Source organism: Ascidiella aspersa, chromosome 7 (genome assembly GCF_963924565.1).
Source record: "Ascidiella aspersa chromosome 7, kaAscAspe10.2, whole genome shotgun sequence".
Taxonomy (NCBI): Eukaryota; Metazoa; Chordata; class Ascidiacea; order Phlebobranchia; family Ascidiidae; genus Ascidiella; species Ascidiella aspersa.
Window position 1 is genome coordinate 28,044,336 of NC_139453.1, and position 13,824 is coordinate 28,058,159.

At 36.2% G+C, this 13,824-nt stretch overlaps 1 protein-coding gene across 1 annotated transcript in view; it reads right to left on the reverse strand.

Annotated features, from left to right (window-relative positions):
- Positions 1-2,690: 2,690 nt before the first annotated feature.
- The window catches only part of LOC146138787 (glutamine--fructose-6-phosphate aminotransferase [isomerizing] 2-like), a 29,496-nt gene continuing 18,362 nt past the window's right edge, over positions 2,691-13,824 (reverse strand). The window contains exons 11-19 of the mRNA XM_083393644.1: positions 13,601-13,722; positions 11,135-11,302; positions 10,429-10,541; positions 7,686-7,851; positions 6,877-6,991; positions 5,450-5,577; positions 4,734-4,901; positions 3,653-3,814; positions 2,691-3,307 (exon numbers count right to left, since the gene is read on the reverse strand). Coding sequence (XP_083249770.1) covers positions 3,263-3,307; positions 3,653-3,814; positions 4,734-4,901; positions 5,450-5,577; positions 6,877-6,991; positions 7,686-7,851; positions 10,429-10,541; positions 11,135-11,302; positions 13,601-13,722 — 1,187 coding nt within the window. The 3' untranslated portion in view covers positions 2,691-3,262. The remainder of the gene's footprint in view (positions 3,308-3,652; positions 3,815-4,733; positions 4,902-5,449; positions 5,578-6,876; positions 6,992-7,685; positions 7,852-10,428; positions 10,542-11,134; positions 11,303-13,600; positions 13,723-13,824) is intronic.

The following is a 13,824-nucleotide window of genomic DNA, read 5'->3' on the forward strand; positions in this document are numbered from 1 at the left end:
ACCGCTTGGGGGTATGTGGACTAGTTTTATGAGGTCCATAAAAGACGAATTAAAACATTGGTGCATATTTCAAAAATCAAAAAAAAACACTTTGATGCCTTTTTTCGAATATTTTTATACTATAGCCCAGTTTCACATTCGTTGGATTAAAATCAGCCGGTTTCTTGAGTCGACGGATTTCATGACGTCATCTCTAAAGATTTTGTGCAGACCCAGTCTACGCGAATCAATAAATGTTATTTCTGGGGGGTTTGCGTTAAAAAAGTTTAAGAACCTGTAGTCCCTAGTTTAAGGGTAGCCTAACTGAGAAAACTTTTTTGATTTAGGCCAGAGATGTCCAACCTGCGGGCCACATTGCGGCCCGTCTGAAATTTTTGTGCGGCCCGCTAGTCATTTTCACTCCCAAGTAGTATTTTAAACGTTCAATATTAGCCTAATTTAAAGGTACCAGTCAGCCTTTAGGGGCGCACTAATAGTATAGTATGGGTAAAAAAAATATATATATAATTATAAAGGCCCGTTATAACTCTAAAGAACAATACTTAATTTTGAAACTTAATAGGTTCTGCGGCCCATTAAATTATTTCACGTGTCAATGCGGCCCACTATAATAAAATGTTGGACATCCCTGATTTAGGCTGATTACAATAAATGGGAGCCTAAGGGGAACAATTTACGGCTAGGTTTTTAGGATTCAAAGCTATTATTAGGCGGTTTTGTACGTGAAGCTTTTGCAAAGGAAACAGTAGGCCTACCTAGAAAAGAAGGGCATTTAACTATTTTGGAATAAACATCAGCAATCTATTTCAGATTTTTAAACCCATGGTAGCAAGGCCCTTGTTAGTATACCTTGGCTTACAGTGAATAAAACCTAGAACTAAAACGCTAATTTGATCACTTGAAAATCTAATAAATCTAGTCAAGCCAATAAACAGCAACTTGTAAATAAAGTCGTTGTAAGGCTAATGCAACTGGACTATCTTAACAAAAATCAATGTTTTAATGCATATGCCGTGAATACATCTGCGTGGGCTTTGTTGATAAAATAATTTTTTTAAAGTACGCCAAAATTTACGGCCTGCGAATTTGTTTAAAAACTACAACAAATTAAAAAAAAAAAAAAAAAAGAAGGCAAAAAAATTGTTTTAAACAAATTATAGTTTTAATTTAAAACAAGGATAGCGAAGGTTTTGAAACACTAAAAAAAACCTGCTACCATTTTTAGACGTTTAAAATTGTTTCGTTATGCCAATGCTGCGACTCGGATAGACTTTAGTAACTAACGACTTGGACTTGGTAGTTTTCTTCGACTTAAAAGTCATTTTACAAATGAGTTGGGAGCCATTTAAAAAACACTGATATTTCAAACATTTATTCAAAACATTTTGTGGCAGCCCTATTTATTTTTCTGCCAGTAAAGTGTCTTTAGTTGCGACAAGCATTTCTTTTAAAGTTTTACCTTTTTCTTACTTAGGCCTCAAATAAAACTTTGACGAGCTGCAAAACTTGGCTTGTACAAATATATTTTTGTTAACTGCATTTCGAAACGAAAATAACGCATGTTGCGCCACCTCCCGGATAAAGTTATAGTGCACGAAACGGGGGGGGGAAAGACAACAAAACAAAAAAGGCGCAACCAGGTCTTCAGAGGGGGTCAAATTTACTACACTTACAAAAAACAATTTTCTTTAACTATCTACTTGAATAAAATAGAGTTTTTATATTTTTAAACCAAATTAATTAATATTTAACGTTTTGTTTTGAGACCCGTCAGCTGAAAGTTGCGCCTTTGGAAATATATAGATAATAGATGTATATGTAAGGAAAAACTACGCGTATAATACAACTTGGTACCGCTTCTACTTGACTTCAATGCAGTAATTGCTGGGATCTCCTGGCCAAGCGGGCTTAAAGATCCTTAAAAGAGTCGACTCATCTTAAAAAACGCCACAGAATACACGAAAATGGGAACTTTTAAAGCTTGGATTTTGCACCTAACTTTCAAGTCAAAAACAGTGGCGCAGTGACCGTGGACATTATCATCCATAGACGAAAAACCATCCGCCTTTTTTCAAGCGATGTCCTACGGCCAACTTAAACTACCCATCGCAGGGTATTAAGCACGCAAAAATATATTAAAATACGTGAATATATATATATACTCGTATAAATGTCCATACAAACTTTTGAGCCCATGAAATAGAATATTTTGAAGTACAACTCTGCCCCTTTTTACTCTTAACGAGAAATGTAACGGCGGCATATATATAGCTAAAACTGCACTATGGTCGTAGAAAACAGACTGTAAAAAAATGAGTAAAAACAAAAAAAGTCGGAAAAAGGTTTAACAATAGCAATATGCTTGCTAATTGGAATGCGAAGTTGGTTCCGATTCCATGTAAATTAAAAATTCAATTCGAATTTAAACGTGCGATTCCGATGGTCTCATGCCTGTAGCAAATAAAAAAATACAGGCGGCAAAAAACTCACACACATAAATATGTACAACCAAAAAACGTCGAAAGAAATTGGGCTCGGTTAAGAGTTGGCCCGAATTTTCGGTCGCTAAGTGTTATATCGTGCTTCAGAATCGACTACAAAACGTAAACGGAAAAGCAGAGTTAATTGTGCGATGCTGGTTATTACTATAAGGCAAGCGGGCTTCTCTATGTGCGTTTGCGGACTGAAGCTAAACTAATTCTAACGCGTGCTACTTATTAATACTTTATACCACAAAAACAAACTACAGTACGGTAATGGAGTTTACAGGAGAGCCTAAAACGCTGGTTAAGGGAAATTCGCAATCCATTTAAACGCCGAACCTTATATGGTTTTAGTTAAATTAACATGTCTGATGCAGGACTCTAAAGTTCCATAGTAAACTCTTTTGAAAAACCGTTAATAGGTTTCTATAGAAATTCTGCAGACTGTTCATAAAATGTGATTTTCAGTGCCAAGCAGCACAGAACTAACTCGGAGAGTTGTCATTACTCGCATTTGCTGGTGCGCCATAGAGTTATCTGACCAGGCACCTTGGCGAATAAAAGCGCGTTTAAACAAGAAGTAGCATGTTATTCGCCGCATTTTTGGTATTTTTCAACATTCAGCAACAAACTACGGGCTTAGGCGATAGGATTGTCTTTTGAGTCGGAATAAACGTCATCTTTGAAAAACAAAAAGTTAAGCCACAAAAAGTCAGCACCGGACAAATTCAGCTACGGGCAAATAAAACGTCAGAAAGGCGCGCAGGAAAATTTGGTGATTACTCGACCGTGACCGACTTGGCGAGGTTTCTTGGGAAATCGACCTGAAAGAATAAAAAGGGGTACAATTTTATAAAGTGCAAGCAAGTTGTAAAATTGTTGAAACAAAACACAGTTAGGAAACAAAAAAATGTTAAAAGTAATATATTGACAAGAATTTAATTTATTAGACAAAAAATTAAAAAAGTTCATTTAAATCAGTGTTTATCAAACTTTTTAGGCCTGAAACTTGCTTAAAAAACAAAACTATTTCGAATACCATAAAATCGTACATTAACAACTATTTACAAAAAGCAACAAAAACACAATAATATATTTCGGTTGAAAAAAGTGACGCGGTTCAAAAAGGGAGCACAGCAAGTCTAAAATATGCTTGAAAAATTACTCACGTCAAGTCCCTTGAGTTGAGCGATGTGGAAGGAGAGGAGTTGTAACGGAATGACTGTAAGGATTCCCTGGAGGCAGTCAACCGTGTGAGGGACCCTCAGAAGGTTTGAGGCAAACTTTTCGCACTCAACGTCGTCTTGCTCACAAACGATGATCGGGCGGCCCTGAGGGATAATTCGCACTTAAGTAACGTTCAACTTTAAGATTATCAGCGACTTTGGTGAGTGGTAAGCTAAACTCATCGGTAAACTACACTCAAGGATTATCGGGCTGCTTTTCTAAGTGATAAGTAACATTTCTTACAAATTTGAACCTAGGTAACGTTAAACTCCTAATTATGGGGTGCCCTTTTGAGTGGTAAGTTAAACTTGCCATTAAATTACACACAAGGATTATGGGGCAGCCCTGAGGGATAAGTTGCACTTATTACAAAGTTGCTTAAGTTACGTTAAACTCTTAATTACGGGGCGCCCTTTGGAGCCGTAAGTTAAACTTATCACTAAATTGCACTTATTACAAAATTGCTTTAGTTACGTTCAATGAAAAATGGGATCGAATTAATTGGTTTCATTTGTTTTGTGGCCCCGAGAAAGGTTTGTACAGTTATGATTTAACAGTGAACACGCTTAAACAGCGCTTTTCGATGTTCATTTTCTTATTTCTTTAGGCCGCAACCCAGGTTGAGAACTACTGATGTATATTAACGTTAACTAGTCAAAGAGCTGAAAATAGCGTTTAACAACCACTTCTTGGGCCTTATTTATAGTTGTAGTTTTCTAAAAATTGCGTTAGAGTTTAGTTGTAGTTTATTTCAGCTGAGTATGAATGTTCCAGATTCAACGTATTTTGCCTTAGTAATTGAAAGGTAAACAAATGAATTGGTTTATTTCTTTTAAGGCCATAGAAAAGGTTTGTACTTGTACAGTAGTTGCTAGTTATGATTGTGAACAGTGAACACGCCGAAACACCGCTTCTTAAACATTTTTTCGCAGTTTCCTTTTTGATATTTTTTCGGGTCGCCACCCATAGGTTAAGACCTACTGCTGTACATTTACCACGCAAAATCAACTACTTAGTACTTACGTGTCTTGCGACGACTTGCTGCAGAGCGTTCTGTACTTTGTTGTAAACGTGGTCCTTTGCAACCACCATAAGCACAGGCATGTTGTCGTCCACTAACGCCAGTGGCCCGTGCTTTAACTCACCGGCTAGAATACCCTCGCTGTGCATGTAGGTTATCTCCTTGATTTTCTGCAACACAAAACAACGTGGTTCGAGTTAAAAATTTATCTGGTTTTAAAATGATATGGTTAAACTTAGATTGCTATTTATAAAGGGCGGAAAAATATTCAATAAAACCAAATTGTATCTTTAAGTTTGAGGTAGGGATATTTAGAGAGTGTTTTTTTTTTTACTTAATGAGTGTTTTTTGACAAAAATAAGTGCTTTTTTAAAATCCATTACTGATTTAAAACATTAACGTCAAATTTTCAAACGATTTTGGGTTGCCAGATGTTATTATAAAGAAAACTCGACACGTTTAAAGAAAATTTATAGGTTTTTCAAAAGACATATAATTGGATCAGTACGTAACTTAACATAACGTTGGACATAAAATTCAAAGACTTTAAAAAACATAGTTTTTTTTGTAACTTTTGAATGTGCTCGTCAAAAAAGACAAAACGAAGCCCTTTAAAGATTCAATGATTCCAGGCAACTCTGTTACAAGTGAAAAATTAGCCATTAAGTAAAAAATCCAACAACTATAAAAACACCCCAGGTATAAAAGTTCTGCTCACCAGCGCCCCCTCGAGGCAGGTTGCGAAGTTGAATCCTCTTCCCATGACGAGAAGTGATTTCTTCTTGTAAAGGTCATCCGAGAGCTTCTTAATCTCATCATCAAGCAAAAGCACCTCTTTGATCTTTTCTGTAAACGAGATTCATTGTCAAACAACCAGAAATTTGAAATTTCATTCCACAAAAAAAGGCTACGAAATCAATACAATTCCCAGCAAATTTGACAACAATTTTTTGTTAATATCCGTATGTAGTAAATAATATACTTTTTTAGGTGTCTTGTCATGATGGTGTTTCAAAAGAATATGGTTTTGTCCATTTTAAAACTGGGAAGCTGCTATGAGGGATATTGACAAGGTATTTTATAAATTTATTGTTTAATTTTTATAAGTAAATTACTCTTCAAAGTTCAAAGTATTTGCAATTTCCCAGCAAATTACACTTTGGAGTCATATCGGGGGCTACATCACTTAAAATTACCCCCTGTTTTTTGTGACCCAATAAAAAAAGGAAATATTCATACCACGAATTAAGGTATTTTATTTTTATGTTTTAATCGTATGCTTAGTGCCAAACCATTTTTTATAGCAGAAAAAACATTTTGTAAGGTAAAAAAATATTTCTTGTGGAAAATTATTTTCTCGAGATAAAGTTTATGTGGAAGTCAAAGCTTTTTGGGAGAGTTGAAAAACGATATTGAGCTGAAGATGAATATAAAGGGGTAAAGAATATTTTCTTAAAAGGGGTAAATATATTGGGGCAGTAGAGAGTAACTTACAATAACTCCATTACTTCACTCAGTATGACGTCATAATGCACGTGACCGGTGTCCAATGACGCGTGACCGACCAAATCGAGCGTTATCGGCGTTTCGCGATTCATTTTGCTTTATGCGGCTTTATGTTCGCGGCTTAATCAACGTGTCACGTTATCCTATGTACTAACATTTGTGAATATAATCAACGATGAATATCAACTGAGTAAAGTGACTCTAGACTCTTAAGAGTTCAAGAAGTTAAGGACACGTGTCTTACCGATCTGCTCTTTGGAGTCAGGTTTGACAAGCACTTGTTAAAGACTATTTGTGAATATATACTCGATAAGCAATATCAACTGAGTGAAGTGATTCCATCTAGAGTTCAGGAAGTTGAGGACAGGTATTTTTTTTTTGAACGTATAAGAGACATTTTGTGAATATACTCAATGGGCAACATCAACTGAATGTATACAAGGAATGTGGAAGAAACTTCGGCAGCCTTCGGACCTCACCTTAAGGCCCAACGCCTTATTTACACGTAGCAAACATCATCGGTAAAAAAAATTTCCGATATTTTTTTAAATATTGTTTTATTTTGGACAATTGTCTCTGTCCAACACAACAGTTTGGGCGCAAATCGCTTTCCATAGTGACGTCATAATGCCAACTTACCCGGTAGCTCCTTGAGTGCGTTGAAGATCTCATTATATCTCGCCCTCTTTGAGACGCGATCTTCCGACATCATAATTGCGAACATTACCAGGGCGACGAACTGACTTGTGTAAGCCTAGAGAGATACAACCAGGGTGTAAATATACTTGAGCTAAAATCACATTCACCAGCGTTGTAACTAAGTCTTTTTAAAATCGACTTAATTCGAAGTCATTTCAAAATCGACTTAATTCCAAGTCATTTCAAAATCGACTTAATTCCAAGTCATTTCAAAATCGACTTAATTCCAAGTCATTTCAAAATCAACTTAATTCCAAGTCATTTCAAATTCAACAATTTAGTCATTTGACAACAGTGACTTAAGTGCGCGTAAGTTAAGTCATTAACTGCACTTAAGTCACTGTTTATAAATGACCTGAATTAACTTAAGTCTTTTGGACAAAATACTTCAATTGGACTCGAGTCATTTAGTAAAATGACTTGTGTAAGCCTGGCAAGACAACCGAGGTGATAAATATGCTTGATAAGCTGACAGCATATTTACCAGTGTTGTAAAAAAGTCATCTCAAAATGACTTGACTGTCAACTTTAGTCCAAGCCACGTCTTTAGTCACTTGACACTTAAGTCACTGTTTGTTAAAGACCTAATTTGACTAAAGTCTTTTTTACAAAATACTTCAATTGGAATTAAGTCATTCAGTCAAATGACTTGGGCTAAAATTAAGTGTTTTAATTTAACAATATTTTATAAAAGTCAGCTATTTATCTAAAATCAATAAAAATAAAAAAAAGTTTTAAAAATAGGCCACCTTAGTGCTAGCAACACCGATCTCAGGTCCAGCATTGATGTGGACTCCACAGTCGGTCAGTCGTGATATTGAGCTTCCAACTGTATTAGTGATTCCAACGTTCAATGCGCCTCGCTTCTTGCAATACTGGAGCGCCATCAGAGTATCGGCCGTTTCACCAGATTGACTGAAAAAAAAACGTTTGGATTCGTTGATTAATTTGCGCTTTGAAAAAAGCATTTTTAGTTGTACAGGGCGGGGCAGAAAAACCTACCACATTTCAAATCGTCACTGTATCAAAGCTGTAGCAGTCTGACTGGAGGTGGAATTGAAACTTTGCAGCAAAGGACTTACCATTTGTGTTTCAGGTTTGAGTTTTACTAAGTAAATAATGTTTTGTGCAAACTTTAAAATTTTTTGTATCTGTATGTAAAATGGCCTGGACTGGCGAACACCGTGCATTTATTGTGGAAGATTTCGTTAGAAATGGGCAATCTGAGAATCGAGGGCGCCATCTACAGGATGTAATCTTTAAAACATAAATACATCAAATGGTAACCTTTTGACTTTGAGATGAGACAATAAATGCTTTGATTGCTTAAAACTATTGTGTTTTTTCTAGTTTGAAATGTGGTAAGTTTTTCTGCCGCAACCCGTACAATGAGGCTGCATACTAACAATGTAGTCAGATTGTTGCGCTGGCGCCTTTCTTCTAATTGTATGAAAGATCACCATTCTTTCCTATGCCAGTTATTTAGATGTACCAGTTTACAATCATACTGGAGGTGTAGCAATAAATAGCTGATTAATCATGCGACTTTTGTACACAATAGGCTCAATGCACAAACCTAATTTTACGCCCAGCTTAGCTTCAAACGTTTTAATCAAACATTTTGTTTATGTGGCGTTAAGCCTTTTCATTTTTGGTTATTATGAACTTCATGTGTCGTTTAAGGAAGCAAAACTATTTGTTTGGCGTTTCAATTTTTTTGGGGCGTCAACTTTTTTAATTTTTAGTAATTTGAGACTTCTATTGGCTGGACACCAAACGTCATATATCGTGAATTTTTAATAAAATAGTTTGAAGAGGCATTGTAAAGGTACGCCGTTTTTACAACCAACTAACCAACCACAGTTAGCTATTAATCCAATCCATAGTTGGGTAAAAATCAAATCGGTTCCACCAGGTAACTTATCAATAGATAGAAATCGCTCTTTTGGTGTAAACGAAGTTATTAGTTATTTGTCGATACTTTTTAAAGAGCCGTAATGGCCTATAGCGTTCTCGGACTGGACATTATACTTTATTTCGAACTTATTTGACTTAATAATTGCTAGAAAAAGGAAACAGAAAAAATACTCAAAAAAGCAAGATTTACTGAAATATATAGCGAGATTTACTAAACTGTAGTTTAGTTTAATTTAATTTCCATACAAAAAAAATTTCCATACAAAAGTATGAAATACCGTATTTGATAATCATTAATTAAACTTTGGATCACTGGGGCAGGACTTTGCCAGTGGGCCGAAGTTAGTGACGCGGCTCTTAACAATACTTTTGTAAAAAAGCCTAAACAATAAACTATATTTAGGCGTGCAAGTGCGCGCCAAATACCCATTGTAACTAAAAAATCATATATTGTTTCGTTCGTAAGAAGTCGTATGCACCTTCAAAACCAAATTTGACTTCTCCCTAACCCTAGATGTTTCACAATAGCGGTGGAAAATAAAATACAAATCCAAGCGGTTTAAACAAAGGGCAAGTCACAGGAGAGGTGAACGATAACATTAAGCTGGCGCCTTTGTTGTATTAAGAGCATTGTAGAATCACACAAAGCACTACAACGATTAATCTTGAGTCCGCACTTTGGGGAAACTTTCACACGGTATACAAACACAGTCAGCATACACAACCACTCTCTGCAGCTTACGTGTAGAGCTTTTAGGACCTAGATCCGGTTCAAACCGGATTTGACACGTTTAGCGGTTTCAAGGTGCTTTGCGGATTTCACGAATAGCTTTATTAAAGCCCATACAGACGTAGGTAGCATTTTGTAAACGTTTTAAATAAATCTTTAGATAATGGCTGGAGGTTGTTGTTAGACGTAGAATGAATATCAAAGCCCATACAGAACTTGGTGGCATTTTGAGCGTTTCGAATAAATCTTTATTCATTTTTAACAGATGCTGTTTCGAAAATGCTACCTACTTCTGTATCGGCTTTGATATTCTTATTACGTCTTACTGCAAACTCCAATCATTATGCTCCGAAAAGTAGCTTTGTGTGCATTATTTGGGAAAAAACGGCTTTTTCTATTGGACCGGCTTTTATCTTGAATTTAAAGCTAAAAACGGGAATACTCTTTTGTACAATAAATCGCTTTGATTTGTCATTTTTTCTGCTTCCTATTATAAACTCACTTGAGGCCACTCAGTAAAATCGTTTCCGCCTTTTAAATGACATTGTTGGTCACTATAAACTTTAAAGTACCTAATTCCAAACGCCAAATTTTTGCCTAACCTGAAAAAAAACCTTTGGACGTTTAAATTTTATTTTCTTATATGTACTTTTCGGCCTAAATCCAAGGTGTCGGTATCGAAAATTAAATCTAAGTTAGGTGTTTTCCCTAAAAAGGCAGAATTACAGTGCAGTGCTAAGTTAATATTTTGACTAATGTACAACCTCGAAAGTATGGCATTTTCGTTACAACAGATTGTCAACGTGGCATTGTAATATTGTTGTGGAGAAAGTGTTGTGTTTTACCTGATGAAGAAGCAAACGTCATCTCTGAAGATCGGAGTCTGACGATCGAGAAAGTCCGATGCCAACTCAACCATGACCGGCACCTCCGTCATTTCTTCGATCAGCTGACGAGTCTAAAATAAATTTAAATAAACTACTAGAGGTTTCTTTCATTGGCTGAATGTGGTACTGCAGAACACCTTCAATATTAAGTTGTTTGTACCAACAAGATGCAGCAAGCAATGGCTCCTCTGAGCCTGTGTAGCTCAGCTGGTAGAGCGATGGTCCGGTATGTGCGAAGGTCGTGAGTTCGAATCTTTCCGCTGGCTCGTTTTACGAACATGATCCAGCAGGCAACGGTTCTATGGTTGTTTCTCAACCAACTTTCCTTTAAGCTTGTGTAGCTCAGTTGGTAGAGCGACAGCCCGGTAAAGCCGGAAGTCGTGAGTTCGAATCTGGCCACTGGGTGATTTTACACATGGGATGTAGCAAGCATTTGTGTCATGGTTGTTTCTGGACTCGCTCCTCTCTGAGCCTGTTGGCTCAGTTGGTAGAGCGACAGTCCCGGTTTTGCCGAAAGTGACGATAAAAAACATCCAGTAATAAAATAGTTCTTAAAGATAAACTACATTATGTCAATTAAATAAAAATGTTTCAAAATAATTTCAACCTACAGCGATGGCTAAGTAATAACGAATAAAAAGTGTTTCAAACTAATTTAACTTACAGCGATTGCGGAGTGATAACTTGTTCCGCACGCGATGAAAAGAATCCTCCTGCACCTCCGGATCTCGTCGATGTGATCCATGAGTCCTCCAAGAATGACTCTTCCCTCGTCCCACAGCATACGACCTCTCATCGTGTTCACAACAGACTCCGGCTGCTCAAAGATCTCCTGGGAAGATACAGATGAATACCGTTGTTAAATATAATAATTGGGCAAAATTCAAAGGCTAATATCAAGATGGTTAAAGAAGAGTAAAAGATCTTGTGGAGAAAATAAAGATTAGGATGACAAGAAAAAAGTTGAAGATCTTGTGGAGAAGATTAAGATGGTTAAAGAAGAGCGAAAGATTTTGTGAAGAAGATATATATCTAGGTGGTTACAGCAGAGTTAAAGATCTTGTGTAGAAGATAAAGATCAACATCGACATGGTTAAAGATGATAATCAAAAGGTAAATATCAAGGTGGTTGGAGAAGAATTAAAAATCTTGTAAAGAATACAAAGGTCAAGAGCGTTAAATATGAGGGTTAAGTATGGCCAGAAAGGTATATATTAAGGTGGTTAGAGAAGAGTTTAAGAACGGACTTTCAAATGAATAAAATTACGAACGATTGAATATCTGGAATTATTTATTAATCGCAGCATGGCTACATCACAATTTAGCGGTCGAAGGCCATGAATTTTGCAACAAAGTGAGAACCACTAACATACTCGTATGTGAATTGCGCGTAGCACAGACAGAACGATGAATAAGGTATGCTGGCCAGTGAAGTTTTCCTAACAACTTTAGCCAACCTTTCAAGTGTCAGTTTTACTCCACCTACACCGAAACGCCAGTGTCTTTCAGTACAAGTTAAAAAAACCTTTGCGTGGTAAGGGGTGAATTGGAGGTCTTTCGCCCATGGACGTTGGTTATCCCTATTTCCGCATATCTTCGATAAATCTTTACAAAACGTACAAACTAAATACATGTTTCGTTCGTGCTTTGTAACGATTGTCAAGAAGTTCACAACTGTCGTGGAAAGGAGGTTTTAAAAGCGCCCGCAGCGAAACACGTAAGTAGATGCATTGTTCGATTGCCTAGCAAAAACCTGCTGCTGGTACGATTGCACGTGCCAAATAAAGAATAATTTATACCGTTGGAAACAAGCTATTTTAAAATATCTCGCGTCCGAAGTCTATTAAACAACAAGTCAAGTCCAATCAATTATTAGGGCAAGTCAACTCCAAGTCAAGTCATTGATTTAAAAATAAAAAAGTTAAACTATAAAATTTGTTTTCGAAAATGGGTTACGACGTAACTAAACAATAATCAAACACCAATATAAAGCAAGCCAAGTGTTTACGCGCAAACATTGAGATAAATAACCCAATTTTCTAAAATCATGGTAAATTGAAACACTATTTCAGCCAAATTCGTTTTAAGTCCAGTCAGTGGCGAAAAGTTAATTATGTTCACTTAAGTAAAGTCATTAACCAACTTATTACAACACTGGTAATTTATACTGGGTCATCAGGTCTCAGATTTAATCAAAATTAGTCATTTGATTAACGTACCGAGACTTTGAACGAGCCAGTCATTTATAAATCTTCTGGAATTTAATTAAAGTCAAACACTTTGAGATATTTGGAATGATATAAATTTCCAGTGGCGTTGCGTCCGACTCCGCAGACCCGGTTTTTAAGTAAACTCGTTTTTGAGCTTATTCATTGATTGAAAAATGGCTCCTCTGGAATTTATATTTTACTATGATCATTGGCAAGCATGTAAATCGCCACAAACGGTAAAACCATGGTTTTCTAACCTCAGGTGTCACTTTTCTTTAAATGAGCGGTTTCTAAACTTTTAATGCTTACCGCCTCAATGCGAAATAATACATTGTGGTATTGGGTTAGTACTACCCTGTAAAATAGACTGGTGAAATATTGCTATTCTGTTTGTTTTAGGAATTAGGACTGTTTAAACTTTAAACACGGTCATTTGTTTGGATTTTTTTGAAATACCCTTTTTGAGGTCCGTGAACTAGTTTCAGGGGGTGCATGACGGCCTAATGGAAATATTAGTGTATATTTAAGAAGTAATTATTTTTTTAAAGGAAACAGTTACTTTAAAAAAAACGTTTGGGCACTGAATGTATTCACAACAGACTTGGTTTTCTAATTCAATGAATTAGAGCAAAATGCGGCTAATTCTAACTTAATTGATGAATTGCTTTTGTGCTCTAATTCGGATTTTACCAAAAATGCTAATTTTTCAAACGGCATTTTTAGTCTCTCAGTCGAAACCAAAGAAAAAACTTTTGGTCGAAACGACTTGTAGGTTAATTTGCCCAGCCTTAAAGCCAAAACCAATAAAACTACCACCGATATATTTGCAATTTACTTTCTGATTAGAATAAATAGCGATTTAATTTTAAAAAGCCAAAATAAATCTAGTTGTCCAAGTCTGATTTGCAGTTGTAGCTCACCTTCTGCATGAAAGACGAGTAATTTCCCTTCATAATCTGCTGCATCTCCAACTGAAGTGACTCTACAGCCCTGGTGGCCGCTTCATTTCCCTTGCCACGCGTCATTCTGTGGATTGTGAGGCCTAGAAAGGAAACGGGGATTTAACACAAGAGAAAGTATCAAGAATAGCAAACCGTTTTTGTGAAAAAGTTTGGTTTTTTTAATATCGAGTATAGCAAACCGT